The following is a 26668-nucleotide window of genomic DNA, read 5'->3' on the forward strand; positions in this document are numbered from 1 at the left end:
CCCAGCAGATCCAAGCAGACTTCTGACTCAGAAGAGGTGGGACAGCTCCTCCAGGCAGATCTGCTGGGTCAGGTCCAACCTGTCAGTGTCACCCAGTCACATACACACTGCCACAGTGGCATCCTGGAACACGTCAGAGAGGCCCGTGGGTGCTCCAGTCATGCCCACACTGTCCTCAGTCAGGTTGACTGGCCTCCCACACACTCACATCAGTAAAGCCTTGCTCAGTTCTACACTGTCCTGCTCATAGGTGTGTGGCCACATCCCCAGACAGTCACTTGCTTTAGAAGTACTCGTCAGGGTGACACGCCCTCCTCAGGGAGACCAGGTCATACCCCACATCTGAGATCCCACACCAGTGCCCCTGCCATATGTTCTAGGTCCAGTCACATGCCAAGTCAGAGGCAGCGGGCCTCAGTCAGGCTCTCCCACCCAAGCCCTCCTGATCCCACCATCGCCTCGGCCTGACTCCTCCTTGTTCTCTCCCCACAGCCCTCCAGTGCCCTGCCCACAGCCACTACCAGCTCTGTGGTGACTCCTGCCCTGTGAGTTGCCCGAGCCTCTCTGCCCCTGTGGGCTGTGAATCCATCTGCCGTGAGGGCTGTGTCTGTGATTCTGGCTTCGTGCTCAGTGGTGATGCCTGTGTACCTGTGGGCCAGTGTGGCTGCCTCTACCAAGGGCGCTACTACATGTTAGGTGCCACCTTCTACCCCGGCCCTGAGTGTGAGCGGCTCTGTGAGTGCGGGCCTGATGGCCAGGTCACCTGCCAGGAAGGAGCTGACTGTGAGCCCTATGAGGAGTGCCGGATAGAGAATGGCGTTCAGGCCTGCCATCCCACTGGCTGTGGCCACTGCCTGGCCAACGGAGGCGTCCATTATGTCACCCTTGATGGACGGGTGTATGATCTTCATGGCTCCTGCTCCTATGTCCTGGCCAGTGTCTGTCACCCAAAACCTGGAGATGAGGAGTTCTCCATTGTGCTTGAAAAGAACTCAGCTGGAGATCCCCAGCGGGTGGTGGTGACCGTGTCAGGCCAGGTTGTGGGCCTGGCTCGAGGGCCACAGGTGAGTGGACACAACCCTGCCCATGTTCTATAGGGACATGACCTCAGCTGAGCCTTACTCAATAGGGTCTCGGTAGACCTTGGAGAATTCCAACCTTCAAGAATAGCACTGCCTTACCATGATGGTTCTTGGTTTGTGGGTAAAGGGGCCACCTCAGAGTCTAGTCATGACCTACCTCATCCTGGGAGTTTAGCACATCTGATTCTCATCAGAATGGGACTTAGCTCTTCCGAGCAGGTCTGAGAGATACATCACTCTCTGAAGGAGCTGAGAGTGCCTGCCTTAAACTAAGGTGCTGGCACACTCATCCTAACCGACCCTTCCACGCAGGTGACTGTGGATGGTGAAGCCGTGGCCCTGCCTGTGGCCGTAGGCCACGTGCGTGTGACGGCTGAAGGCAGAAACATGGTTCTGCAGACAAACAAGGGGATGAAGGTTCTCTTCGATGGCGATGCCCACATCCTCATGTCCATCCCGAGTTCCTTCCGTGGACGTCTCTGTGGCCTCTGTGGGAACTTCAATGGGAACTGGAGCGATGACTTTGTTCTGCCCAGTGGAGCAGTGGCCCCCAACGTGGAGGCCTTTGGAACCGCATGGCGAGCTCCCGGCTCCTCCTTAGGCTGTGGTGAAGGCTGCGGGCCCCAAGGCTGCCCAGTGTGCTTGGCAGAGGAGACACAAGCCTATGAGAAAAATGATGCCTGTGGGAAGATCCGGGACCCCCAAGGCCCCTTCGCAGCTTGCCACAAGGTTCTGAGTCCCTTGGAATACTTCCGCCAATGCGTGTATGACATGTGTGCCCATAAGGGTGACAAAGCCTATCTCTGCCGTAGCCTGGCAACCTATACTGCAGCTTGTCAGGCAGCTGGGGCAGCGGTGAAACCCTGGAGGACAGACAGCATCTGCCGTGAGTGTCTCTGACCCCGTGGGTGACCCGTGGCCCTCCTTCCCTGTAGAAGTCCCTGCCTGTAACAGGGCTTCTTCCAGCCCCGCCCCCACATCCTCTATGGCTTTCCTCCTTCCCTTCTGGCTCTGGGGTCTTGGACTCTAGTAAAGAGTCCACACTCCCCAGCCCTGATGTTCACCTTTTCCCAGGGCTGTTCCCAGCTCTTTCCATACTGACCTGAAATGGAGTTGGATGGGTTGAAAGCCCACAAGAGTCCTGAGTCCTGGCCCTTCCTACAGACCCCATATCTTCTCACATCCTCAGTGCAGTGCCACAGCACAGGCAAAAGACCCCCCTAATCTAGGACCACACACCTCTTTACAAATTACAGGGCAGGAATAGGTCACCTCAGACACATGACAAGGCTGTAGCCACTGGCACTGGCTTTATGGAAGAGCCATTTCTCTCCCAGTCTTCTGAGAGCAGAACCTTGACACAGGGCCATACCGTAACAAAGCAACTGTCCCAATGACAACAGTAGACCCTGTCTCCATCTCTGAGCTTCCTCTTGAGTACCAGGCCTGTGTACCCATGGCCTCCTGGGTAATTTCCCCTGTGATCCATTTGAATCCAACATCCATCCCAAACCTGATCCTTCTTCTCTATCTCAGTGCCTATTTGATGACATCTGCACCATCCTGGAATTACTTAAACAGAGCCTAGCATTTTGCCTGGTTTTTCACTGTCCCTGCCTCAGCCCTCTGCCTGTGACTCCCCATCCCATTCAAGCCTCTATCTGACTTTCTCAGTGAACCATGATCACTTTAGCTGTAGCTGTTTATGGTGCAAGCCCTGTGTCTTCTTCCGAGCCGGTGTCTTCTGCAACGTTGTGTGTTAGGTTTTGTACTGTGGCAAAAGCTTGAAAGAAACAGTTTCTGAGTGTTTCTGTTGCCTGGAGGTTTCAGACATTTCTGTTCAAGGTAACTAAATGCAATCTGGGGCCTGAGGTCAGACACATTGTAGCAATGTGTCCCCTTATTGCAGCTAGGGGAGATGGTGACCACAGAGTCAGGCACCGAGACAGAAGTGAGGAGCAGGCAGTAGATATCCTTGGAAGGCCCATGCTAGCTGACCTGTTTCCTTCCACCAAGCCCAAACTCCAAAACTATCCATTGTTTTTGGAGTAATGCCATAAAACGCTGTATCCATCCATGGATTAGTCATTGGTAGAGTCAGATCATCCATGACTCAAGTATAAGTCAATGATTCAACCGCCAAGGAGACTAAGTCTTCAATATATGAGTCTCTGGGGGAAAGTGTTCATCTCCAGTTCATTACATTCCACCCTTGATCCCAGCCGACCACTATCTGCATGATAATAAGAATTGCATCCAATTTATTTCCCAGAGTTCCCAAAGCCTTTATAGTTCCCAGATTCCTTAAATGTCTGAGTCCAGAGTCTTTCCCAAGATACAATGAAGACCCTTCGATGTGAGCCTCTGGAAACATAAAAGTAGAATTATATATGTCCAGCACCCAATGGTATAATATGGTACACATTCCTACACTAAAATGAAAGGCTAGACACATATAAGGGAGAGATGGGACCAATGTAAGATCAAAACCCAGCAGGAGAAATACTGACATAGTGTAAGCAGCAAAGAACCGCTACCCTCTACGCCCTGCCAGCTGCAGGCTTCACGGCCTCCCTCTCTTGCTTCTTGCCTGCTGCTTCCCCCACCCCACCCCCAACCACGTTCCACATCCTTGCTTTCGCTAACTCCCTGGCATTCTTAACTCCATTCTCACAATTCATGATCCTATCCCTGCTACACTTTGCCTGGCCCCTCAGGGGTATTCTTGAAATCCGGGTGAAGCCACTGAGCCCCGTCGCTCTTGCACTGTACACGCCCACAAACTCACCTCCATGCAGACGGCTTCAGCATCTGGCACTAGCTCAAGCAGTTGTTAGCCATCAGCCTCCCTTGGCCATGTCTGCAGTGGTCTCAGAGTGCCTGGACGGGTGAGCATGGTGAGATTAACTCTGGGGAAACAACATCTAGGTCCTGTAAGAGTGAGGTGTTCCAGTTGCCCTGTTTCCTCAAGGGAACAAAACCTTTCAAGTTCATAGTTCCCCTTTTCAGACAATGACAGCTATGTCTTGATGATTCCCAAGACACCTTCAAATCATGGTTCCTGTTGTCCAAGTGCAACATACCTGGCCTTCTTCTGGGACCTCTGATCCCTTTAGAAACCATACCTTTTTGGCCCTAAATACACAGGCTTTTTCTGACCAACCTACAATATTTGTCAAATATTTATGCTCTGATTTTGTTCTTGATACTAACTATAAACCTGACTAAACCCAGCCAGGAACACTATGCTATGGGCTGAATGTTGTGCTGCCTTGATATGTCCTCTGCCCTATTGATGAGGTTACTTCCTTTGTCTTAAACCTCTCTGGACATGGGCAAAATATAGACAAATTTGTTGGCATGTTGTGACACCAATGGACGATGCTCCAGTTTCCAAGAGTCTTGAAGCCCCTCAAGTACGATCTGAAACCTTGTTGGCCTTCTGTTCTGAGCTCCCACCAGAACTTACAGGAAGCCCCACTCACAGCACTCCAGGCTTTCTTAGCCCAATTCTCCAAACACCTCCCAGAAACCAATTTTAAAAACACATGAGCCAGGCGATGGTGGTGCACGCCTTTAATCCCAGCACTTGGGAGGCAGAGGCAGGCGGATTTTGAGTTTGAGGCCAGCCTGGTCTACAGAGTGAGTTCCAGGACAGCCAGGGCTACACAGAGAAACCCTGTCTCAAAAAACTAATAATAATAATAATAATAATAATAATAAAGTAAAAAAAATAATAATAATAAAAAACACACGAGCCACATAGCCAGGACGAGTCACAGCACAGGGCTCCCGTCTCCTTAGCTGTGTTAGTTCCTCGTGGACATCTGAAAAAGAGGGCAGCTCTGCTCTGGTTTGTGACCACACAGGTTTCTGTGTGGGGCTGACTTGCCTGTTAGGCTTGTGCTGAAGCAGATCATAGGAGAGGGGGCACGGACAGCAAAGGTGTTCATCTCACCGTGGCCAGGAATCAGTAAGCGAGAGGCCTGGAGCAAGAGGGAACCCTAGTGACTTACATAGAACAGAGAGCAAAGGCTTTACAGTCTCCCGGTACTCTCTGCAAACACGAATTCTTTGACTAGGCCAGAGGCCTCTCAGTCATCACATTCAGCAGCTGGAAACCCACTGGGTTTTTTTTTTGTAGGGTGCGGGGGTCAGAGGAGGGAGCACTCCATCCAGATAACAGCAGTCACTCATCCCAGGCCTGAGACCCAGTAAATTCAGGTGGTCAACATCTTCCAGCACATATGACCCACCTTGCCTCCTCTCCCCACAGCTCTCCAGTGTCCTGCCCACAGCCACTACTCTGTCTGCACGCGCTCCTGCCAGGGCTCCTGTGCTGCTCTCTCTGGCCTCACTGGCTGCACCACCCGCTGCTTTGAAGGTTGTGAGTGCGATGACCACTTCCTGCTCTCCCAGGGTGTGTGCATTCCTGCCCAGGACTGTGGCTGCGTCCATAACGGCCAATATATACCGGTGAGTGGAGACCCCTGGAGCGACATTCAGAGGTGCTGTGCTCTGGGCTTCTGTTCCAGGACTGGGACACGGAGGGCCACCACCTGCTCCCAGCAGTGGCCACTGTACTGACCACCCCAGGCTCAGCAGGTTAAACATGAGAGCTTAGTTCCCAGCAGTTCTGGAGGCCAGGAGTCAAAGACCAGACTCGCTGCACTGACATCAAAGCGGGGGAAGGAAGGGGACACTGGATTGTCTTAAGAGGACAATCAAGTCCTTGCCTCTCCCACCCGCTTCATGGCCTCAGTCAGTCCTCGGCTTGGTCACACCACTCCAATCTCTGCCATCACGTCTCTGTGTGACATAACGTCTCCCTGGAGAGTTTATGAATGCCCGTGGGATTTCCCACCTAGATGACCAGGATAAATTCTCCATCTAAACAGCGTTAGTCACACTGCAAACACGTTTCCACTTAAGGTAGCATGCCTGCTCCCAGGAAGTGGGAATTGCTGTTTCGCTGCGTGGCCATTTCTTCACTACCCGGCCCTCTCTGAACTCCTGCACCTGCAGAAGGGCTGAGCCAGCATCCTGGTGCTCAGGACAGCTGGTACCCAGTGAGGGTCCACCTCATCTTCCTGTGCATCCCATTCAGCCGAAAGAATGGAAATCACAGTGATGCAGTGGGTGGCTCAGCTACCCATCATTCAACAGCGGGATTTGGGATTTAATTGTTAATATCCTTGTTGATGCTTTTTGGAAGATCTTTGTGTGCATAAGTCTGTTTGAAACATTAATTCACTTTATATTCATAACAGTCCAACAACATAGATACACTTGCTGTTCTCTAATTTTGCAGAGAAAATGTGTACCACAGAGATACATACCAACCTGCAAAGACAGCCAAACTTTCATTCCTCCCTTTGAGTCTCGCTGTCTGCTAGGAGCCATCCAGAATCCTGTAGGTTAGGTCCGCAGCCTCCTGGGACACTCACAGGCAGCTCTGTTCCTCATCCCAGGCCTCCTTCCCTTACCTCCTACTCTATCCCTGACCATCTACCTGCACCTCCCAATCTCACATTTAAAAATAAGGAAATTTATTTATATGACACGGATGACAATTATCAAAACCAGGAAAGTCATGTTGACTCAACACTGTTATCTGATCTGTAGACTTCAGCCATATTTCACCAGTCGTTCCAGTAAAGTCATCGACAGCAATTACTTCTCTCTGGGCCAGGGGACAACTGAGGACCAGGCTCTCCTTGTTTCCATAAAAACCTGATGAACTCACCAGGTAGTGAAAGTAGCTAGAAAATAGTCGTCAACAGCCCACAACCGGAGACAGGGGCTGCGGGAGCAGAGGAACCTTGCTAGGCATCGAGAATGGGCGACTGGCCAGGGGAGGGACACCGGGAAAGGTTCCCTGTGTTGCGAGGTGAGCCCACCAGAGACCACCACACAGACCCTCTCAAAGCTGAAAACAAAGTCTCTACTGTCAGCCAGCATCTGCCTGGAGAACTTGGCCAAGTCTGGTAGCCCGGACTCTTACAGCCCTTTGTCCTTTATGTTCTAAAATCACATCCTGGTTGTCACACTTCAGTAGCAAGAAGCAGAGCTGCTAAAGCCAAAGGCAAGGTGAGTGCATTTCGGGACCTTCCCGGATCTGTGCACTGGGTCTTGGGTGGATTAGGTCTTTGTTTTGGCAAGGATTGGGGCCTCTGTGCTGGGTCTGAAAGTCAGAATGGTGCCTCTAACATGGCATCAGTTGTGTTAAAGTCTAGGGGCCTGTCACACAAGGAAATGCATTCCCAAGGCGCTGTCCTCTGTGCTGTGGCCACCAGTACACTGTGGGGACACACTGTGTGGGATACACAAAATTGTGTATGAAGTTAGCTCTTGCAGTGTTGCAAATCACTCCTAATATGTTGCACTAGGCTGAGTCTATTTGGTTTATAACCCTGTTTCCAGAATGAGTCAAGGGTTCCACCATCTCCTCACTGCCTTGTGTGTCATACTCACCTGATAGGTCCAGAGAAGATTGTTTGGTTTCTAGATTAATGTACTTGCTTCGTTGGTATAAGAAACCACCTAATGCAATTTACTTTGAGGAAAAAAATAGGTTATGAAGCTCACAGTTTTGGATGCTAGAAATCTAAAGAGCCGTCATAATGAAGGCTTACATGAAGCTCCCTTGGCTGCGTGGCACCCTGGAATGTGTATTCCTCTACCAGTGTCCTTCCCTGTGCGTAAAGAGCTGCCAGACCAAAAGGGAAGGCCACCGTGGATCAATCACAAGGGTTCTTTCTTGGTGACTTTACTGATCTAATCACCTCCCAAATTCCTGCCTTCTAAACACGAAGTTCCCAGCCTCTTTGTACATAACGCCTTAGGACTAAACTCTTGGATAGATTCAAGTAGACAAGCCGTGCTCAAACCATAGTGGACAGCCTGAGTCAGGAGCATTGTCTCCACGTGGTCTTTGGTTCTCCAGTTGCTAACTCAGGCGTGTGCTCACTGTAACTGGGCACAATCTGAGGCAGACAGAGTGATGACAGGGTGGGCTGTCAAGGCTCTCGAGTCAAGACATGAACTCCACACAGCCTGGCCTCTGCTATGTTTCATTTGCCAATCACAGTCTGAGGGCCACTGAGACTCCTGGGTAGAGGACACACAAGCCATTTCTTACTGGGAACTCTAGAGTTTCCCTCTGTGTGAATGTATAACACCCTTCCCTTTCTGTGTGAATGCATAACACCCTTCCCTTTCTGTGTGAATGCATAACACCCTTCCCTTTCTGTGCACAGGTGAACTCCTCCCTGATGTCCTCAGACTGCAGCCAGCGCTGTTTCTGCTCCCCAAACAACGGTCTGACATGTCATGAAGCTGGCTGCCCATCTGGCCATGTCTGTGAGATCCAGGCTGGAGTCCGGGAGTGCCAGGCTGCCCGTGGTCTCTGCTCCCTCTCTATGGGCACCAACCTTACTACCTTTGATGGAGCTCACAATGCCGTCAGCTCCCCTGGTGTCTATGAGCTTTCTTCTCGATGCCCGGGTCTCCAGAAGAATGTGCCCTGGTACCGAGTGCTTGCTGATGTCCAGCCTTGCCATGGCAATGACAAGATCGTGAGCAAGGTCCACATCTACTTCCAGGATGGCATGGTGACTGTGATACCAAGCAAGGGTGCATGGGTAAGCCTGGGCACAGAGGGCAGGGCCATCTTCCCTGGCTCCTTCTCCCTGTCACGATGTCCTACATCCTGTCTCCCCAGTGACCTTGAAGTCTATTTTCTCCATCCAGGTCTCTGCACTTTTCTCTGGATTTGTACTGTCTCTCCATGTCAGCCTGTGTCCCTCTCCTTGGCCTGAGTTCTTACATTCAAGTCACAGTCTAGCTTTCTGTTGATTTTGATCCAGACTCCACTGGTTAGCAGCGAAAGGAAACCAAATACAAAACTGAGGGCTGAGGGGAAATGAATGGACTGGCTCCATATCTGGAAAACCCAGAGGTGGCCCCCAGAAGTGTCTGGACCCAGACACTCCAGCTACACTGTCAGAATCTGTTTACCACTTGATAACTCCATTCTCAGAGTTTCCTCTGACAGGGGCAAAGTGTAGCCAGCATCTCCCCCAGGCTTATAGTCTGCCAGTTTTGCTACCTCAGCACCAAGTGACACAACAAAGGTCCCTGCAGTGCATCTCACTAGGCAGGTTTGGAACATATGCCCACTCCTGGAATTAATCACTGTGGTCTTCAGCATAGAACGCTATGATTGGCCAGGCTGGGGTCACAGGGAGGTGCCACGATTCCCTCAGAGGAGTCAGCAGATAACTGTGCTATAGTTGTGCCGATAGCTAAGAAAGACTACAGAAAAGGGACTCAAGCAAAACCAGCAAGAGGGAAGAAGCCACACACCCAGTGCAATCCTAGGGACACAGAAACTCCTCCAAAGAGACCCCTACCCCTGGAACCACACAGAGTCCTCAAATCCTCTGGCAGTAGTCATGGCAAAGCCTGGGAAATATTTTCAGGGGAGTTCATATAACCATCAGTTCAAGTGTCCATTGTTGCTGGTTACATCAGCACTGTCTGCCTAGCATGGAGAAAGCTTTCAGGAGGAGCCAGCAAAGTATTCAACACTGTTGTCATCCTGAGAGGGTAGGCACGGGTCATCAGGGATCCTTCCCAGTCCAGACCACTTCCTGACAGTACCCAGAGCACAACCTGGTAGCCTGGAGGTACCATGAAATCTTGGCTTTTGTGAAAAAAACTCAGCCCTTCTCTCTGTGTGCAAGGCCCTGTGCTGGCTCCTCGATAAGACTCAATTCTCACTGCAAAGCATGCAGCCAATGAGGCGTTCTGCCCACTGAGTCTCCATGTGTCCTTCTCTGTACCCATCCTCATCTGTATCTGTCCTTTCTCCTTCCCTCCTTGCTCCTGGCACCTATACCCACTCATTCTTTGGCCCTTTTTTCTTCACTCACTCCCTCCCACCCATCCATCCATCCATTTTCTCAGATCTGTATATGCCTTTCACATATGTGTATCTAGGTTCCAAATTGTGTGACAGAGAAACTCAAAGTGCAAACACATTTGAAAAAAGAGTGGAAACAAGTCCTTCCAAGAAATTTCACTGAGGAAATCTACCATCAGGAAGCTTAATCCATAAGGGAGAACAGACAGAAGTTGGAAGGCGATCACTAAGCTGCTGAGTCTGCAGCCTTTGATAGGAAACTGAAATTTTCCCTCATGATTATTACATTGTTGGGATCATTATTTTCATTCAGACATAAGCCAAAAACAATAGCTGATAAAGTTGCTTTTATTAGAGATCCAGTTACTTACAGACAATCTGGAGAGTCATTGTGAAAACTATAACTTAATAGTTTAAGCCTGGAATTCCTGATTTAACTGTCTGGTTTAAAAAAAAAAAGTGTTGTACCAGCCTTAGAAAGTTATAGAGAGACACTTTGGGCAATCTCTCTTCCTCCTCCTCCTCCTCCTCCTCCTCCTCCTCTTCTTCCTCTTCCTCTTCNTTCTCTTCCTCCTCCTCCTCTTCTTCCTCTTCCTCCTCCTCCTCCTCCTCTTCTTCTTCTTCCTATCCTTACCAATGTATACAGAAAGATATTCTCCAAAGATTAATAAGTTACTATTGGGCCAGTGAAATGATTTGGTGGGGAAACAAGCCACGGAGCCTGATGGGACCCAAATTTGATGCGTGGAACCCACAGGGTGGGAGGAAAGAACCAATTCCCACAGGTTGCCAAATGAACTCCATACTTGTATCAGGGCATGTGCATACACATAAATTAATTAATCTTATATTAGAGCAGTCGGCGCATGCACCGTGAGCTGTATGTAGACACACCCCAGCTCTCCCCCACCTTTCCGACCCTCCGTGTAACCCCCCTCTTCCAGCACTTGCCCCTTTGCTTGGACCATCACTGTGCACGAGGACTCCAGCCTTGGTGACCCCTCAACTCTTCTGTCACTCAAGTCTCACGTCTTCATTTCCCCTCCCCCTCCACCAGGTGAACGGTCTCCGAGTGGATCTCCCAGCTACTGTGTTAACATCTGTGTCTGTGAGGAAGATGCCCGATGGCTCCATGCTTGTCCACCAGAAGGCTGGGGTCACGGTGTGGCTCGGAAAAGATGGGCTTCTGGATGTGATGGTTGGTGATGACCATGCAGCCATGCTATGTGGGGCCTGTGGAAACTTTGATGGGGACCAAACCAATGATGCACATGGTTCTCAGGGGAAGACATCGATGGAGAAGTGGAGAGCACAGGACTTCTCCCCATGGTGAGGATGGAGGATGGAGGCCAGACTTTGGGAACTAGGGAAAGAGGAGTGGGTGGATTTGCAGGATCAAGTGCTAAGTGTCTGTCTCTTGCAGTTCCAACTGATCGGTCACCACTGGCACTGAAGGCATCGAGACCTGCTCCCTTCCAGAAGTTACAGTGATTGGAAGGTGCCCTGTGTGTCCCTTCCCTGTCCCTCCCCCTTTGCTGAGCCACCGAGGCCAAACCTGAAAGCATTGAGTAAATAAATATCTAGACCCAGAGTGTGTGTCTCCTGCTGTCTCCCCAACTTTCTCCCCACTGTAGGGGACGTGGATGATGACGAGTCCTTATTAGAAGACAAAAGGTGCATGTGTGGGTGTGTGAGCAGATGAAGAGTCAGATGGCCAGAGTGGGAGAGACATGGGAGATTGAGAGCCACAGATGGATGATTAGAGGCGCGGATGGATGAATGGTGAAGAAGTATAAAGGGTGGAGAGAGAGAGAGACAGACTCTGTCCTTCTTGTTTATAAGCCTGCTGAGTCGCCCAGTCTCTCTCTGACTTGGTTTCATCACCTTTAAACAGGAGGAGGGCTAGTGTTTTCTCATAGAGTTAGAGTGGGGATTTAATTCCTGAATCCAATCAAGAAGGCAAAAGTGAACAGAAAAGTTGATAGAGACCATTGAAAGCCAAGTGGAAATCACATACGCAAAGCAGGAGGGCTGTCAAACACTGCCACTGGTCATTAAGATGACAGAAAATGGATGCACCACTGGCTTTAGTACCATGAAGTCCTTTTGCAACTTTTGGTCAACTGGTGGAAGGAAAAACTTGGGAATTAGTCCAAGAAATAGAGATGGAATAAAGACAACAAGTACAAAAGTGTCTTCCAGGGAGTTTCATTACAAAGCAGCCAGAGTGGCCCTGTGTTTTACCCTCCGCATTCAGCTTCTAGGATGCAGGAAGAGTAGTTGGAGAGCTGGAGTCAGTTTACAGTCTGAGGTGTGAGTAAAGGTGTGGCGTGATGAGAAGGGTGGGGTGGGATGTGTGCTGAGGGCAGCGTGGGCATGAGGAGGTGCAGAGTCACACGCTTATGGACAGCTTAATGAAAGCTGGGACTGAAGGGTGTTTGGATTATTAGTACTAAAGAGAGCAAGGTGTAGAGTTAGAAGCTGGTGGGCAATTCCCAGCAGGCTGGGATCTCAGGGGGCTATCACAGCTCCACACAATTCCCAGCATACAGCACAAGCGTGACCATGGACATGTCTTCCTTCACTAGCTCCCTTCACAGGATGTACACAGTTGCCATCTAAACCCTGGGGACCCCAGGGCCTCCCTGACCAGTGGAAGAGGTGACTTCTCAGAGTTTGGGGGCCACTTTAGGGAAGTCATGTCACCTCCTAGGTCCCGGATGGCCTTGCAAAGCAAGGGACACATTGCATGTGTCCTCTTCGTCCCAAGGGACACATTGCATGTGTCCTCTTCTTCGTCCCAAGGGACACATTGCGTGTGTCCTCTTCTTCTTCCCAAGGGACACATTGCATGTGTCCTCTTCTTCGTCCCAAGGGACACATTGCATGTGTCCTCTTCGTCCCTGTTTCCTCTTTGGCTTTGTCCTTCCAAGCCTTAGATGAAACCCCCCCCCCCAGGAAACTTGCAGTTCTCCTGAGGAGGTTGTGGTGGGCCTTCATCCAGCTCTCCTGTAACATTCAAAATAAACATGGCTTTAAGTCAGTCCTGATTTTATTAAAGAATTGAGTTCCTGCACAGTTTGAAAAGCCTGATAAACAACAGAAAACACAAGTAATTATCTTGATAAACATGAAATATTTGTATATTTGTTCTTTAAGCCAGTTCTTATAAATGTTACCAAGAACAGATCAATATCTTAAGAAAACCTCCTTGTTCTAAATAGAGAACCAGGCTTCAGTTTTATAAGTATGCTGAGTTTTGACTGTAAGAAATTTAAACCCTTTTGTAAAAATGTTTTTGTTTTTTTGAGCTAGGATTTCTCTGTGTAGCCCTGGCTATCATGGAACTCACTCTGTAAACCAGGCTGGCCTAGAACTCACAGAGATCTGTCTGCCTCTGCCTCCTAAGTGCTAGAATCAAAAGAATGGGCCACCACTATCGAGCAGGAAATGTAAATCATTTAAGTGTGTGTGTGTGTGTGTGTGTGTGTGTGTGTGTGTAGTGTGGTGTGTGTGAGAGAGAGACAGAGACAAAGACAGAGAGGAAAGAGACAGAGAGACAGAGAGAGACAGAGAGATTCCTGACGTTCCATTGCCCTCTTACCTGGACCTTCTGCAACATGCCTTGTTCAAAAATATTTTATTTTTATCCTTTCTTACCAAGGACACACCTGGTGGCCTTTCCTACATCTATCCTCTACTTTTTAGCTCCTTTCTACAATTGTTCCCTTCCTTAATGAAACAGAGCAACACCACAGCATGATCTAGCTTATTCAAAGGAAGCCGTGTGCTGGTTTCAGCAGCACATATACTAAACTTGAACAACACAGAGAAGATTAGCGTGCCTCCTGTGTAAGGATGACACACAAATTTGTGAGCCGTTCCATATTTTTATGAACTTGAATGTGAAAAAAGGAACCTTGAACTCAAATCACATTTATGGCAGAATAAAAGAAACTACAGTTAGCTGTCCTCATGTCGTTAGAGTGTGAGGTTCTTGTCTACCGAGAATCTTGGACAGAATCTTCTTCCACTTCAGAGTCTAAGAAACGAACTAACATATCCAGTATGCTAAATTCCAACAAGAGTTTCCCATGGTAACAAAGCTCTCAAAGGACAAAGGATGCTGAACTGAAAAACTCACTACCAACAATTAGCAAGTAGAAGGAAGAGAAAATACACAAAGAAAAACCAAGTTGTATGTGGTACCCCTGTAACTGTAGCTTAAGGTACTGCAGGTTCTCCTGTGGGGCTGGAGGGCATAGCAAATGGTTAATTTTTTTCATAGAAGACCCAAGGGAAAGAGAACACCATGGTACAAGCTGAACAGGAGCTTCACTGTTGAGTCTGTAATAGAAAGATAAGCCCAGAACACTTGTCCTTTTTACAGTAGTTTCCACTTAGCAGAGAATTAGCGAGTGGTAATCCGGGAACCTTTGCATCCCAGTGACTTGGCATTGGCCCTCTGGCCCCAGCATCTGCAGACTCCAGAGCAGCCCTTCTTGTATCTAAGGTACTAGGGTGTAGCTCTCAGGACATAGCAGCCACCCTCCCAGTTTCCCGTTTGCATGTTCATCCTTTCCAACGAGGAATCGGAATCCTGAAAAGCTGTCAAGGGCTGGGGGTTGGTGCTAGGGAGACCAGGGAATGCTTTTCAAACGGTGCCTTTATAAAATGAGATCACACTTAATTTCACTCCCCACCAAATTTTTATCTGGTGACAAGTGTGTTAAGTAAGAGGGGGAAGGCTTGCAAACAGGAAGAAAGCATATGGGTCTGGCTCCAACCTACAGCATTTACAGAGGTCAGGGCTGTGCTTTAAAGCCATAAAGATCGGAACAGGAGGAACTTCTGTCCGTTTGCCCAAGTTCAGGGAAAGGAGATACAACTAGAAGATAGTGTTAAAACCTGGGCTCCTGATCTTGGGCCAGACCCACACACACACCCTTCAGTTTGTTTCATCCAAGCTGTGTCACAGAGAAGCTGCAAGCATTTTTTTCCTTAAGTAATTGGGGTTCATATTTGATTCTACTTTTTAATGATGTAGCCAAAGGGCCAGTCCTGGGGGATGGAGGGCTGGTTCCACATCCAGAAGAGAAAAGCAGAACAATGTGAGGAGGAAGGAAGCCTTCAGAAATGGCTTCTGGGGGGCATGAGAAGTGAGAGCAGGTTCTCCATCCAAGGAGCCTTGGATTTCATCACCCTCTTCCTTGTGCTTCCACACACATACTGTACCTAAGGGACCAGGGTTGGATACAATCCTGAGACTGGGCATCCAGCAAGTTCTGCCCCGTTTATTATCCCAGTCCCCCTAATTATGGCAGGGCCTGACCGTGCTCACCTGGGTCAGTAGTCAGACTGAAAGACCCAAGGAAAACCAAGTCAGAGCCTATCCGAGCTGAGGTCAGCTGCACCAACTCCTCCGTGGGACACGCCATAATTACCCCACACCAGTGTGTTAGCATCTGACAAAGCATGGGAGGAAGGGATAATAAGTTTGAGATCCTGGGCCTGCTTCAAGTAGGGCTTATAGTCAAGCTACTCATTCCCTACACACACACACACACACACACAGAGGAAGAAATTAAATATGAGGCTGGGTGGTAGTGGACACTGAGCAAGGGCTGTGCATGATGTCAGAATGAGAGACACACGGTTGCAAGACAGGTTCTGGAGGGCAGCACTGGCCACCTTCATGTGCTAGGGATCCAGTTTTCTATGGGGTCACTTCAGAGATGTCTCATCTAGCAGGGTCTCATGTGGCTGACCTGGCTTTTTATCAAACACAATAAAGTAACTCAGGGCATTGCAGGGAAGATGGCCCTCCGATGGCCATGTCCTCTCAAGCAAGAATATCATTCCATCTAACTCAGGAAGGGGTAGTGAAAATCTCCCACAGTTCCCTGTACTAGAGGCATCCATTAAATTCTAGGTGGTCTTCTGTAACAACAATGGGGGGATATAGCTCAACCCTGCTGCTGCCTGAGAAGACCCTACTCAAAGACTGAAATTCACACAAAGCAAGGTCCTTGAAATACCCACAGAAAAAGAGTTGCAGAGCAAGCCAGAGCAGAAAGTACACATGCAGCCTGAGACATATACTTCACAGAAAGTATGCCCCTGAAATACTCACACTGCTGAGCTATACAGTTATGCAGGGATAACTGTAAGAAAGCATAGGTTTGATATTCATATAAGTGGTTTACGCATATATCCAATCATAGCAGATTGGATCTCCATTGTAGGGTGTTTCTACCCATGAGCCTCTTCCAAGGCCCTCAAGATAGGGTCTAAACCACAAAATAGGAGGTATTATGATTAAGCCAGGCCCCTTTGAGTATGCAGAGCCTTCATCTGAGTGCATGCGCAGCAGCTGAGGAAGGTCCCTGGCACAGTAGCTTCAACACAGCAGAAAGACCTGAACTGTAGCTTCTCATAATAGGACCTTCAACTCAAGATTACGGCAGCCTGTTGGGGACAAAGCTACAAACACTGCAGTTTCCTTCACTTCACATGTCTTCCCAGCTTCAGTTTCCCCAACTGAATTGCGTGGGTATTGACATTATCAGTGGATTAATCCATCAGTGCACTTAGACATTTATGGAATTTTTGATAGCTTGTAGAGCTAAGAGGCAGGGCCTGATTGAAGAAAGTAGGGCATGCCCTAAAATGGTACGTATGTATGTATGTATGTATGTATGTATCTATCATCTACCTAACTACCTATCTTTTCTGCTACAGTGCCCCACTGTCATGATGTTATTGACTTGCCACTGGCTAAAAAGCAATGGACCCGGGTGATGATGAACTAAAATCACCACTGTACCGTGAGTGAAAATAAGCCTTTAGCTCTCCTCCTTAGATTGTTTAATTCAGACACTTTTGCCACAGCCGTGAACAGCTCCTTACACAAAGGTGTTTAAACATGTCAGCTGGGGAGTGTCTCAGATACATACTATAACATTCCACTTCTGGTCCCAGGACAAACATGGCCATCTGATAATGCAAAATGCCAAAACGCATAATCCGAGAGTCCCCAATGTTTAGTGGTTGCAGCATTAGTCAAAAGTCCATCAGTCTCCTCTGGGACTCAAGGCACTGCTAGCTATGAGCCCTTCAGTAATAAGATGCTACATTCTGCCATCACCCAGTGGCATCGAGTAAATATTCTCATGCTATGAAAAATGGTAACAAGGAAGGACTGGAGCAAAGACATACCCAAAGCCAGCAGGACGAACATTAAACACTGTAGCTACAGCTCAGAATGTACAGCACATGATTGCATCACTGGCTCCGCCTGGGTTCTTAGGGCTTGGTCAGACCCCTGTGGCATTGCCATTTGCAGCACTGTCTCCAGACACTGCCGGAAGCCTTCCTTGACATACATGCAATGCTCCTGGTGGCACCACCACCATCCTAAGGTGTCCATTGCAACTTGGGGTTCAGCTTCACTACCTCAGGCATTGACTTATGAGGACTACCCCACACGGACTCTGCCTCTGCTACATAGAGCCTGATAGAGCCCTTTTTCTGGAGCCTTGGTGCAAGCCCCAGTAATCACCTCACTGTTCGGTCGTCATGCATGCCTACAGAGCCAGCACTAATGTGCATGATGCCAAGGTCCGCTGCCAACTCAGGGTGCAGCTGAATTCATTTGGACCGCAGCTACAGTGGCCTCTTAGTTCCTGTGCCTCTGAACAGAGAAACATTTCCCCGCAGGGTCATTTTTCGAGAAAGACACCCCTCCCTCTGCACATGTCTCCTTTTAAAGAAGATCCTTTCCATTCACTTCGTACCCTGAAAGTGTCAGTGGGAGGCGTGTCTTCCTTGAGGCACCTTCCCGATCACGTGAAGCCTCTCTTCCATTGTCCTGGTATTCTGAACAATCGTATCTGTTCTCACTCACCTTGTCTGTAGTTTTAAATGCTCTTGGGTTCCCAAACTACACAGTAGTCCACTTCGCTGCCCCACTTTCTCTATCGGCTCTCCCTTTATACCAGCCTAGAAGCAGCCGGTGATAATTCCTCTACCAAATCACTCCATTACTTTGAGACTCAGCCTCAACTCGATTTTTCATGGGCAGCATGTAGCAAGGGTCTTTGCCAGAATGGAGCATAAGCAGCCTTTACCCTAATTCCCAATAACCTCATGAGGACAGTCTCTATTGTCCACATTTCTATTGGCATTTTGGCCAACTTCAAATTTTTCCACCACATTAGCCACCTCCAAAACCCTTCCACAAGCCAGTTCCAAAGCACAAGAACCACATAGTCAGATTTAATTATACTAAAACCTCCTCTTCTCTGGACCAATTTTCTGTATCTGTAACATTTATCTTTGTTGTGATAAAACACCTGAGAGAAGTAATGAGAGAAGAAGAAATTATTTTGGCTCATGGTTTGAGGGAGTACAGTCTATCATGGTGCACAGGGCATCATGGCTGGAATGACTCCATCTAAAGCAGGAGCATGGGTGGCTGGTCACCTCAAGCAAGCAAGAATCAGAGCAGGACAGAAGCAGGGACATGTATAACCTTTGAGGTTTGACCCTAGTAGGTTGCTTCTATTTATGAGGCCTTATGTCCCAAACCTCACATTCCACAACTTCACAAAGTTACTGGTTACTGACAACCACATGTTAAAATACAATAGCCTGGGAAGACATTTCAGATTCAACCAATAATGTCATGGACTGTACCAGCCCTTTGGGAGTCGCTGACTATATCCCAGAAAGCTCAAACTCACTCTGCTACTTTTTCTGCACCCTGATGTCCCATATCATATCTCAAGAAAATTCTCAATTAGGTGAGAGGAAGGCATATATTCACCCCAAGATTAGCCAGTCCCTTCTTCGTGGAGAGAGATGGGTTAGGGGATATCTCAAGTACCAAATCAAATAATTTTCTGAGATTAAAACATCATGCCCTACACAAGAATTCAAGCCAGGGCCTCAGACTATGCATCCCTAGACAACTACACTCACTGGCAATTAGAAGCAAGATATGGGTGGCTTCGGACCAGGGATCAGCCCATGGGGACTGCAAGGAGCCAGAACCCGGACATGGACCTTTAGATAATGTTATAAGTAAGGACTAAAGATCGGAATCTTGCCAGGAAGCCAACAAACATAACCAATGCTATGTCACCCTCCGATCCCCATTACCTTGCTCAGGGAACCCCGTCCACTGGCACACTACTCTCCAGCTGTCCCTCTAAAGACAGCACTCTTTCAAGACCAGAGTTTTCTATAGCTCCTAGGGTACAGCCACCAGCTGACCTCACAGTCATCTCAGAACACGGGCTGTAGACTTAGCCTTCACCCTTCGGAAGGCTTCAGGACTCACTCTTCCCTCTGGCCTGACATCAGCAGCCTCCTCCAGGAAGCTGGCACCATCTGCCTGGCAGATGGCCAATGCTGTGGCCTGAGGGAACAAGAAACGGCACTATATAGCTCAGTCCCCAGCCTGGTCCCGCAGCTCCAGGACCTGCAGGTGAGAAGAGATGGGTGGGGCTCTCTACGGAAGTAGGATGGGTCATCTCCTCTCTTGCCTTCCTTTCTAGACCTCCTAGCTTTCCCCTCGGGGCATCTGAATATCCAGTTCTCCCACCCATTTCCCTGGATTCAGAACCTCTAGCTCACTCCCCGATATACTGGACAGCTCCCCACAGCCTGCCCACACCTGGTCCTACCCACCCGACTTCCATCCCTACCCCAGCCTTCCTTGCCTCCAAGACCCACTATATTGGGGCTGCCCTCTTCTGTGATCTCCATGAGTCTCCAGCAGGACAGTAGGACCGCCTTATCTGAGCCTCCATCTCTCCCTGCTGCAGACATGGGATCCCTGTGGAGCTGTTGGGCACTCTGGGCTGGAGCAACCCTCCTATGGGGTAAGTCAGATTGAACCTCATCCACATCCTGGGGCATGGGACCATGGGAAACTGACCTGCCTGGGTCGGCATCTTTCATTTGTAAACCTTTCATAAATCATGTCCCAGTCCCTCCCAGGCTAGCTGCAGTAGAAGTGAGAAAGTGCAGGAAAATGAGGTGGGAGCCCCCACTCCATGTTTGGAGTCTACCTGCTTCGATTTTTAGGTGATTCTGTCTAAATGTCCATGATCCTCACCTTCCCTTCATCCTCTTGTACAAGCCACCAAGATCTAGTAAAACAGGAATCATACCAGTGACTGAGTCCAGTCGGAGTGTATGCTCTCGCAGGACTTTAAAGGGGGTGTGGGGTCTCAGACTTCATATAAAGAGTCAGCTAACCAACCAGTTTCATCAGAAAAGTAGAAGATGTAGCATCAAACATAAATTACCACAGCCAGGCATGGTGGTGCACACCGCTGTTTTATCTCAGCACCCGGGAGGCAGAGGTAGGTGGATCTCTCTGTGAGTTCGAGGCCAGTCTGATCTACAGAGTGAGTTCCAGGGCAGCCATGGCTACTTAGTTACTAAACCATGAGTGCAGTCAGCAGAAGAAAACAATGGCGCCTTACTCGAGGTGCACCGCGCCAGCATCCAGTTACCACTGTCTCACACCATTCTTTCCCTCATCTGACCCTGCACAAGGTGCTCAGGCTCTGAGGCGGCCAAAGCCAGGAAGGCGCGGAGGTGGATGCCTGCATACGTGAGGAAGGAGATAGGGGCACAGGGAGGATTACGTCAGCAGGTTCTCAGGAAGGCCAAGGGGCTGGGTTTGTAACGGGGAGGAACTAGGTAGTTGGACCCACAACTGCGTTTTCTTCAGGGTTGACCTGGGAGGCCACAGTGGACCCCAGGAATACTGGAGGGGAAGAATTCCTCACGGCCTTCCTGCAGAATTCACAGCCTGGGAACAGCAATTAATTATATAGGCTCAGTTACAAACAGCCTATGCCTTAACTTGTTAAAATACGCCGATGTCTCCCTCAAATGTCTGTGGGGAAACTGATTGGCAGACCCATATCACAGGACACCGGAGCCGAGCACTGAACATACTCTATCCAGTGGCCCAGTGGTGGGCGCTTGAGCTAAGACCTACTAAGGTCACCTCTACAACAGTTGTCTCCACTTTGCTAAAGACTCCATCTTCCATTTCCTATCCTCTGGCAACCCTAGCCTGGTGGGATATCGAACTACAAACAGTTTAATGTTTCATCAGTTGCTCCTGGTCCTTCTTCACTACTTGCCATTCCTCTGGACCAAGCTGTGTTGAACTGTAGAATCNGAAACCCTGGGAGAGGCGCTCTCCCCATGAGCCTGCAAACCTCAGTTTCCACGGCTGTACAAGGGGTGGTCGTGGGCCGACAGGCATAGTCCACACTGTAGGAGGCCCNGGTGTCTGACCTCAGGCACATTTCTAACTCCAACTCTCTTCCCTCCCCAGCTCTGCTTGCCCCAGCAGAGGCATCCTGCCAAGGCATTCAGTGTGCATCTGGGCAGCGCTGCCAGATGGTGAGCGGGAAGGCCAGGTGTGTGGCAGAGTCCAGAGCTGTCTGCCGCGCCCAGGGTGATCCCCACTATACCACCTTCGATGGCCGTCGCTATGACATGATGGGCACCTGTACCTACACCATGGCTGAGCTGCGAAGCAGCAAGGGCTCCCTGCTGGCCTTTAAAGTAGATGCCAAGAATGAGCACCGGAGCTCCAACAAAGTCTCCTATGTGCGCTTGGTCACTGTGCATGCCTATGACCATATCATTTCCCTGATCTATGGAGAAGTTGGCCTTGCGAAGGTAGGTTCTCCAAGGCTGTGAGTTTAAGGTTAACTGAGCCAAAACAAAAAAGGAGCTAAAGCCTTTGTGTTAGACCCCAAACCATCCCCTTTCAATGTGGAGGACTAGGCTCCACCACCATCCAAATAAGCCAACCAAAGGGATGGGTGTTGGTGGCAGAGAGTCACTCAATGTGGCTGCTTTGGGAAGAAAAAGTGACCCTGAAATCTCTCTTGAAGGTAATAACTAGGAAGTTGGGAGCTTTTAAGAGCAGGAAACAAAGCAGGCACTTGAGCCTCAAGCAACAGAGAGCACTGTTACCCACACTTAAGGTTTGAATGAACGCCATTTAGCTCTGGTCCTACAAGGGCTCTGGAGAAGATGGTATCGCTGTCATCTCTTGAGGGGATCCATCTTTTTCCCTCAAAGTGATTACTTGGGCCCAAATGTGTGACTTGACCACAGTGGTTCACATCTGGGGGTGATCTCAACATTGTAACCTGTCCTGTGAGACTTGCTGTTGCTTCTAAGTAGTTTCACACACCCCAACCCCCCCCGTTATATAGATGTGTATTGGTCTATAGAAGCAGAGAGAGTGTTCTGAGGAGAGAAATGAAAATTGGAGGCTCGGCAGGGTCAAAGAAGAGGGCTGAGAGAGATGGCTTGGCAGTTAACAGAACTCACTGTTCTTCAAAACAGCTGGAGCTCAATGCCCAGCCCCCATTGCTAGGTGGGTCACAGACACCTGTAAGTCCAGTTCTGAGGGACCTGATGCCCTCTTCTGACCTCTATGGGCACTGTGCGTATGTTCACATCCATCCATTAGCAGCATATGTCCTGAACTTAGTGGCACTCTACTGACAGCATGGGAGTACTATAAAGTGACCAGTCAGGTGACCAAGCTTTTGGAACTGTGATTTGCGTTTCCTTGAGCACCTCCTGTTACACAAAACATTGCTGTTTTACGTGAGGAAATGGTGCTCTTTCTTTAGAAGAGCCCCCAACAGGCTCCATCTGGAATCCCATCATCCCTTTCTGCAGGGTCAGCAATATGGTGGTGTTCAGGGCGGGGCTGGGAGAGGATTCATCCTCTTTCTAGGCACACTTCAGCTCCATGTTACTTTTACTTGCATTTTCTGCCTCTCTGGGCAAACTCACTTGAGCATTGAAGTCACAAAGTGAGTCACTGTTGTAGACTGAAACTGGACATTCTGGTACATACAGGGAACTGAGTTGAGTGGTCAGCCAGAGTGCACCGTAACGGCTGTAGGACTTCCCAAGTACTCTCATAACGGGATGCAGCAGGATTAGTTCTTTTTGCTCAAGGGTAGTTTAAACTCAGCCGGGCAGTGGTGGCGCACGCCTTTAATCCCAGCACTTGGGAGGCAGAGGCAGGCGGATTTCTGAGTTCGAGGCCAGCCTGGTCTACAGAGTGAGTTCCAGGACAGTCAGGGCTACACAGAGAAACCTTGTCTTGAAAAACAAACAAACAAACAAACAAACAAAACAACCAAAACCCCACCTCTGTGTCAGTGACAAAGCTTCTGAGCGGGCACCTTAGGATCAGTTGTGATCATCCTCCCTCTCCCCTCCTCATCCTGTCCCTCTGTCCCCCACCGCTACAGGGAAGGGACCATTAAAGCTAACTGGGTTGTGGGAGTCCCCAAGCCTCCTCTGTCCTTAGCCGAGTTATCATGGAGCCCTGTGATCTGAAGCTTTGGCCGTCTAGCATACCGGTTCTAACAGGGTGCAGCGGCCTCTAGAGAGATCTAGCTCCACGTTTTCAACTCTGGATGCTCTGAAGGTGGGGGCTTGTATGGTCTTTTCATAGTCAGTATCGTCTTAGTCACTATAGACTGGGTCTACCAATCAAGAAAGGTCCATGCCTCTGCCCCCTTAATTGTTTGTAATTTATTGACTGCTCATACACTTTTGGAGGCTTCTGGATGTAATTTAATCTCTGTAATTTGGTACAGTCTTTATGACAAGGCTGAAAAGAGCCTTCAGTTATCCTGTTATTAATATCATTAATAACATTATTATTATCAACTAATAATAATTAATAATATTTTAATAATAATAATAATAATAATAATAATAATAATAATCGCAAACAAGCCCCCACCTTAATCTTGGCTTAAGTGCTGAACAGGATACTTTTGTGACAGCATCCAGCCAGAACCAGTCATTGCTGGAATATGAGTGCCTCCTGTTTTGTCACTTGAGTATGGAGAGCTGGGAGGTGGCCTGACAGTTGTCTCAATAGCATTGTTTAAGACCAGGGCTTACACAGCAACTTCAGATGGGTGGTGTGTAGCTGAAACCCTGGCAAAGAGCTTCACCAGCCTTTGACCAATTTAACGGGTTAGAAGTAGAAATAGTGTCTTCAAACTGTCGTGACCATCAGCTCCCAGTAACGACACAGAGACCTCTTATTATTTATAAATGCTTAGGGCTTATAGCTTATGTTTGTTTGTTTCCAACTAGCTCATATAACTTAATTAACCCTGTCTATACTCACCCACGTTTGCAACATAGCCCAATTGCCTCTCCTCAATCCCTTATGCCTGATTTTCTCCATGCCTGGTTGGGACCTGCTTCTTTCCCAGGGTTTCTACCTCTGCCCAGAAGTTCCACCTACCCTCTCCTGCCTAGCTATTGACCATCAGATCTTTATTAAATCAATCAGAAGATGCCTTAGACGGGTGAGGAAGGACAGAGATATACAGTGTACAAAAAGATTATCCCAACAAAATGGCAAGTGGATCCAAGAATACCTGGGTCAACCCTGGGCATTGGACTAACCTGCCAGGTAGGTCTCAGTGAGCTGCCCTCTGCTGCACTCAGTTGAAGACCCCAAGAAAACGGGGTACCTGATGGACTCTGAAGGAAGAGAGCAATTCAGAGTCACCAGTGCATTAGGGTAGGTGCTCTCTCCTGATCCTCCAGCAGCTTCGTGCAGGGGGAGAGGAGGCAGCTCAGATCCATCAAAAGGTGGAGGGATGCTCTTTGAGAACTGGGGAACTTCAAGGCTTAAAGTTAGAGTAACATTGGTGCTGTCCCTTCAACGTCTTTGCTGTGAACTAGGAGGGGGTATCGTTGACATGTGGGATCTTTATGCCCTAGATTTGCTCCCATCTTTTAGAAAAAAATCTTGATTATATAAAAATGGCTAAGAGTACATAGTGCTTTTCCAGAGGACCCATATTCAGTTCCCATTGCCCAGAAGGTCAGAAGGTCACTCACAACTGTCTTTAACTCAAGTTCCAGGAGATTCAATGCCTCTAAGCACTGTGGACACCTTCTCTGTGTCTCTCTTTCTGTCTCTGTCTCTCTCTAACACACTATATGTGTGTATGTGTGTATATATTATACATATATATGCAATAAATATATATGCTTATAAATATATACATACATATATATGTATGTGTATACTTACCTAATTCCACATATCTTAATTTGGCAAAACAATTCCAACTGCAAGATACTATAAAAGTTCAATGGCTCATTTAAGAGTCAAGTGTCTTTTTCATATAATGCACACTTAAGCCATATTATACCACAGTGTTGTGCCCGAACAGGAAATTTTATATTTTAATTTTTAATAGCACGGATTTTTAAATGTCTATTGCAACTAGTTTAGAGACTTTAAGCCCATTCTATGCAGGTCCAGTCATGGACTTGATTCCTTCCCAGCTGGGGCTCAAGAGGCAGGCACCCCCAGCAGTGGTGTACATTAAAACAGCCAACAGAATGTCAGCCAGGACTGCTCAATCACATTCCAATTGACACAGAGGGGAAGGGGCATCGAGAGTTGGTATAGATGTCCTCACCACCAGGAAGAAACAGGGTACTGGAAACCCAGATCCCTCAGTCCAGAGGAACTTCTGGGCCAATCAGGACTTTAGGTAAGAATCGGGTTTCTCCACACATAAGCAGATCAGATCTCAAATGCAAGTAAATCAAGACTCCAAACCCCTGCACGATGAGGGTTTTAAAGTTAGCAACAAACATTGAGTCTTGTTCCTCAGAGGCTAGAACCTTCCAAAGTTACTCCTGGTATTCCAGGGGATCCAAGTGTAGGACTTGGGACATGGAGGATGAACTGGGGTTACTAGCAAGCTGGTGTTACCATTTGAAGACTAACCTGTTCATTGTGCCCAATGATGCCTATTCGGATTGTCCTAACTAGCCCTAATTGTCAACTTGACACAGCTTAAAGTCGTCTGAGAAAAACCTCAATTGCAGAGCTGTCTAGACCAGGTTGGCCTGTGGTCCTGTCTGTGAGGGGTTGTGCTAGCTATTGAATGATGTAGGAAGGGCTGGTCCACTGTGGGTAACACCATCCCTAGGCACCAGGGCCTGGTCTGTGTAAGAGAACTAAACAGTGAGCCAACCAGCAAGCAGTATTCCTCATGATTTCTGCTTCGAGCCTGGCTTCCCTCAAGGATGAACTGTAATTTCCTCCCCCAAAGTTGCATCTGACAAGTGCACTGTGCCACAGCAGCAGAAAGAAAACTAGCCCACTGCTACATCGCGACGGTGGTTTAAAGAGGTTGGCAGTCCTCTGCCAAATTTGTCACCATTTTGGTGCTTGCGGTCTTGACTGCTTCCACCCACAGCCTCCTGACTCTTGCTTGCTCATGTCATGAACGTGAGTCCCACTGTTTCATTGGCTCCCCTTGCTGCCCCTTGCTGCCACCAACCCTGCCAGGTTCCTTCCTCACTCTGGCTTCACACTTGTAATGAGCCTACCGTTCTGCCAGCCACTGTCAGAGGCCCTGGAGATAAAACCATGAGGTGGGCTCCCAGTGGTTCTGACAGGTGGAGCATGTGGGAAACTTGCACACTGTGGGAGAGGGCTAGGAGCTGTGGGAACTGGGAAGCAGAGGGGGGGGCAACAGGAAAGGGCTACTGGAAGGGTGATCAGGGACAGCCTCACTGAGCCAGTGACACCTCAGCA

The 26668-nt window shown here is 48.7% G+C and overlaps 1 protein-coding gene and 1 non-coding gene across 2 annotated transcripts in view; both read left to right on the forward strand.

Annotated features, from left to right (window-relative positions):
* The window catches only part of Fcgbp (Fc fragment of IgG binding protein), an 85784-nt gene that overhangs the window by 30008 nt on the left and 29108 nt on the right, over nt 1-26668 (forward strand). The window contains 7 exon segments of the mRNA XM_029531756.1: nt 493-1064; nt 1395-1968; nt 5359-5558; nt 8342-8725; nt 11066-11337; nt 19783-19895; nt 21374-21723. Of these exon segments, the coding sequence (XP_029387616.1) occupies nt 493-1064; nt 1395-1968; nt 5359-5558; nt 8342-8725; nt 11066-11337; nt 19783-19895; nt 21374-21723 (2465 nt within the window).
* Nucleotides 13796-13901, forward strand: LOC115063063. Its single transcript, XR_003842943.1, has one exon. It is a non-coding gene; the product is annotated as a U6 spliceosomal RNA (small nuclear RNA).

Source organism: Mus pahari, chromosome 1 (genome assembly GCF_900095145.1).
Source record: "Mus pahari chromosome 1, PAHARI_EIJ_v1.1, whole genome shotgun sequence".
Lineage (NCBI taxonomy): Eukaryota > Metazoa > Chordata > Mammalia > Rodentia > Muridae > Mus > Mus pahari.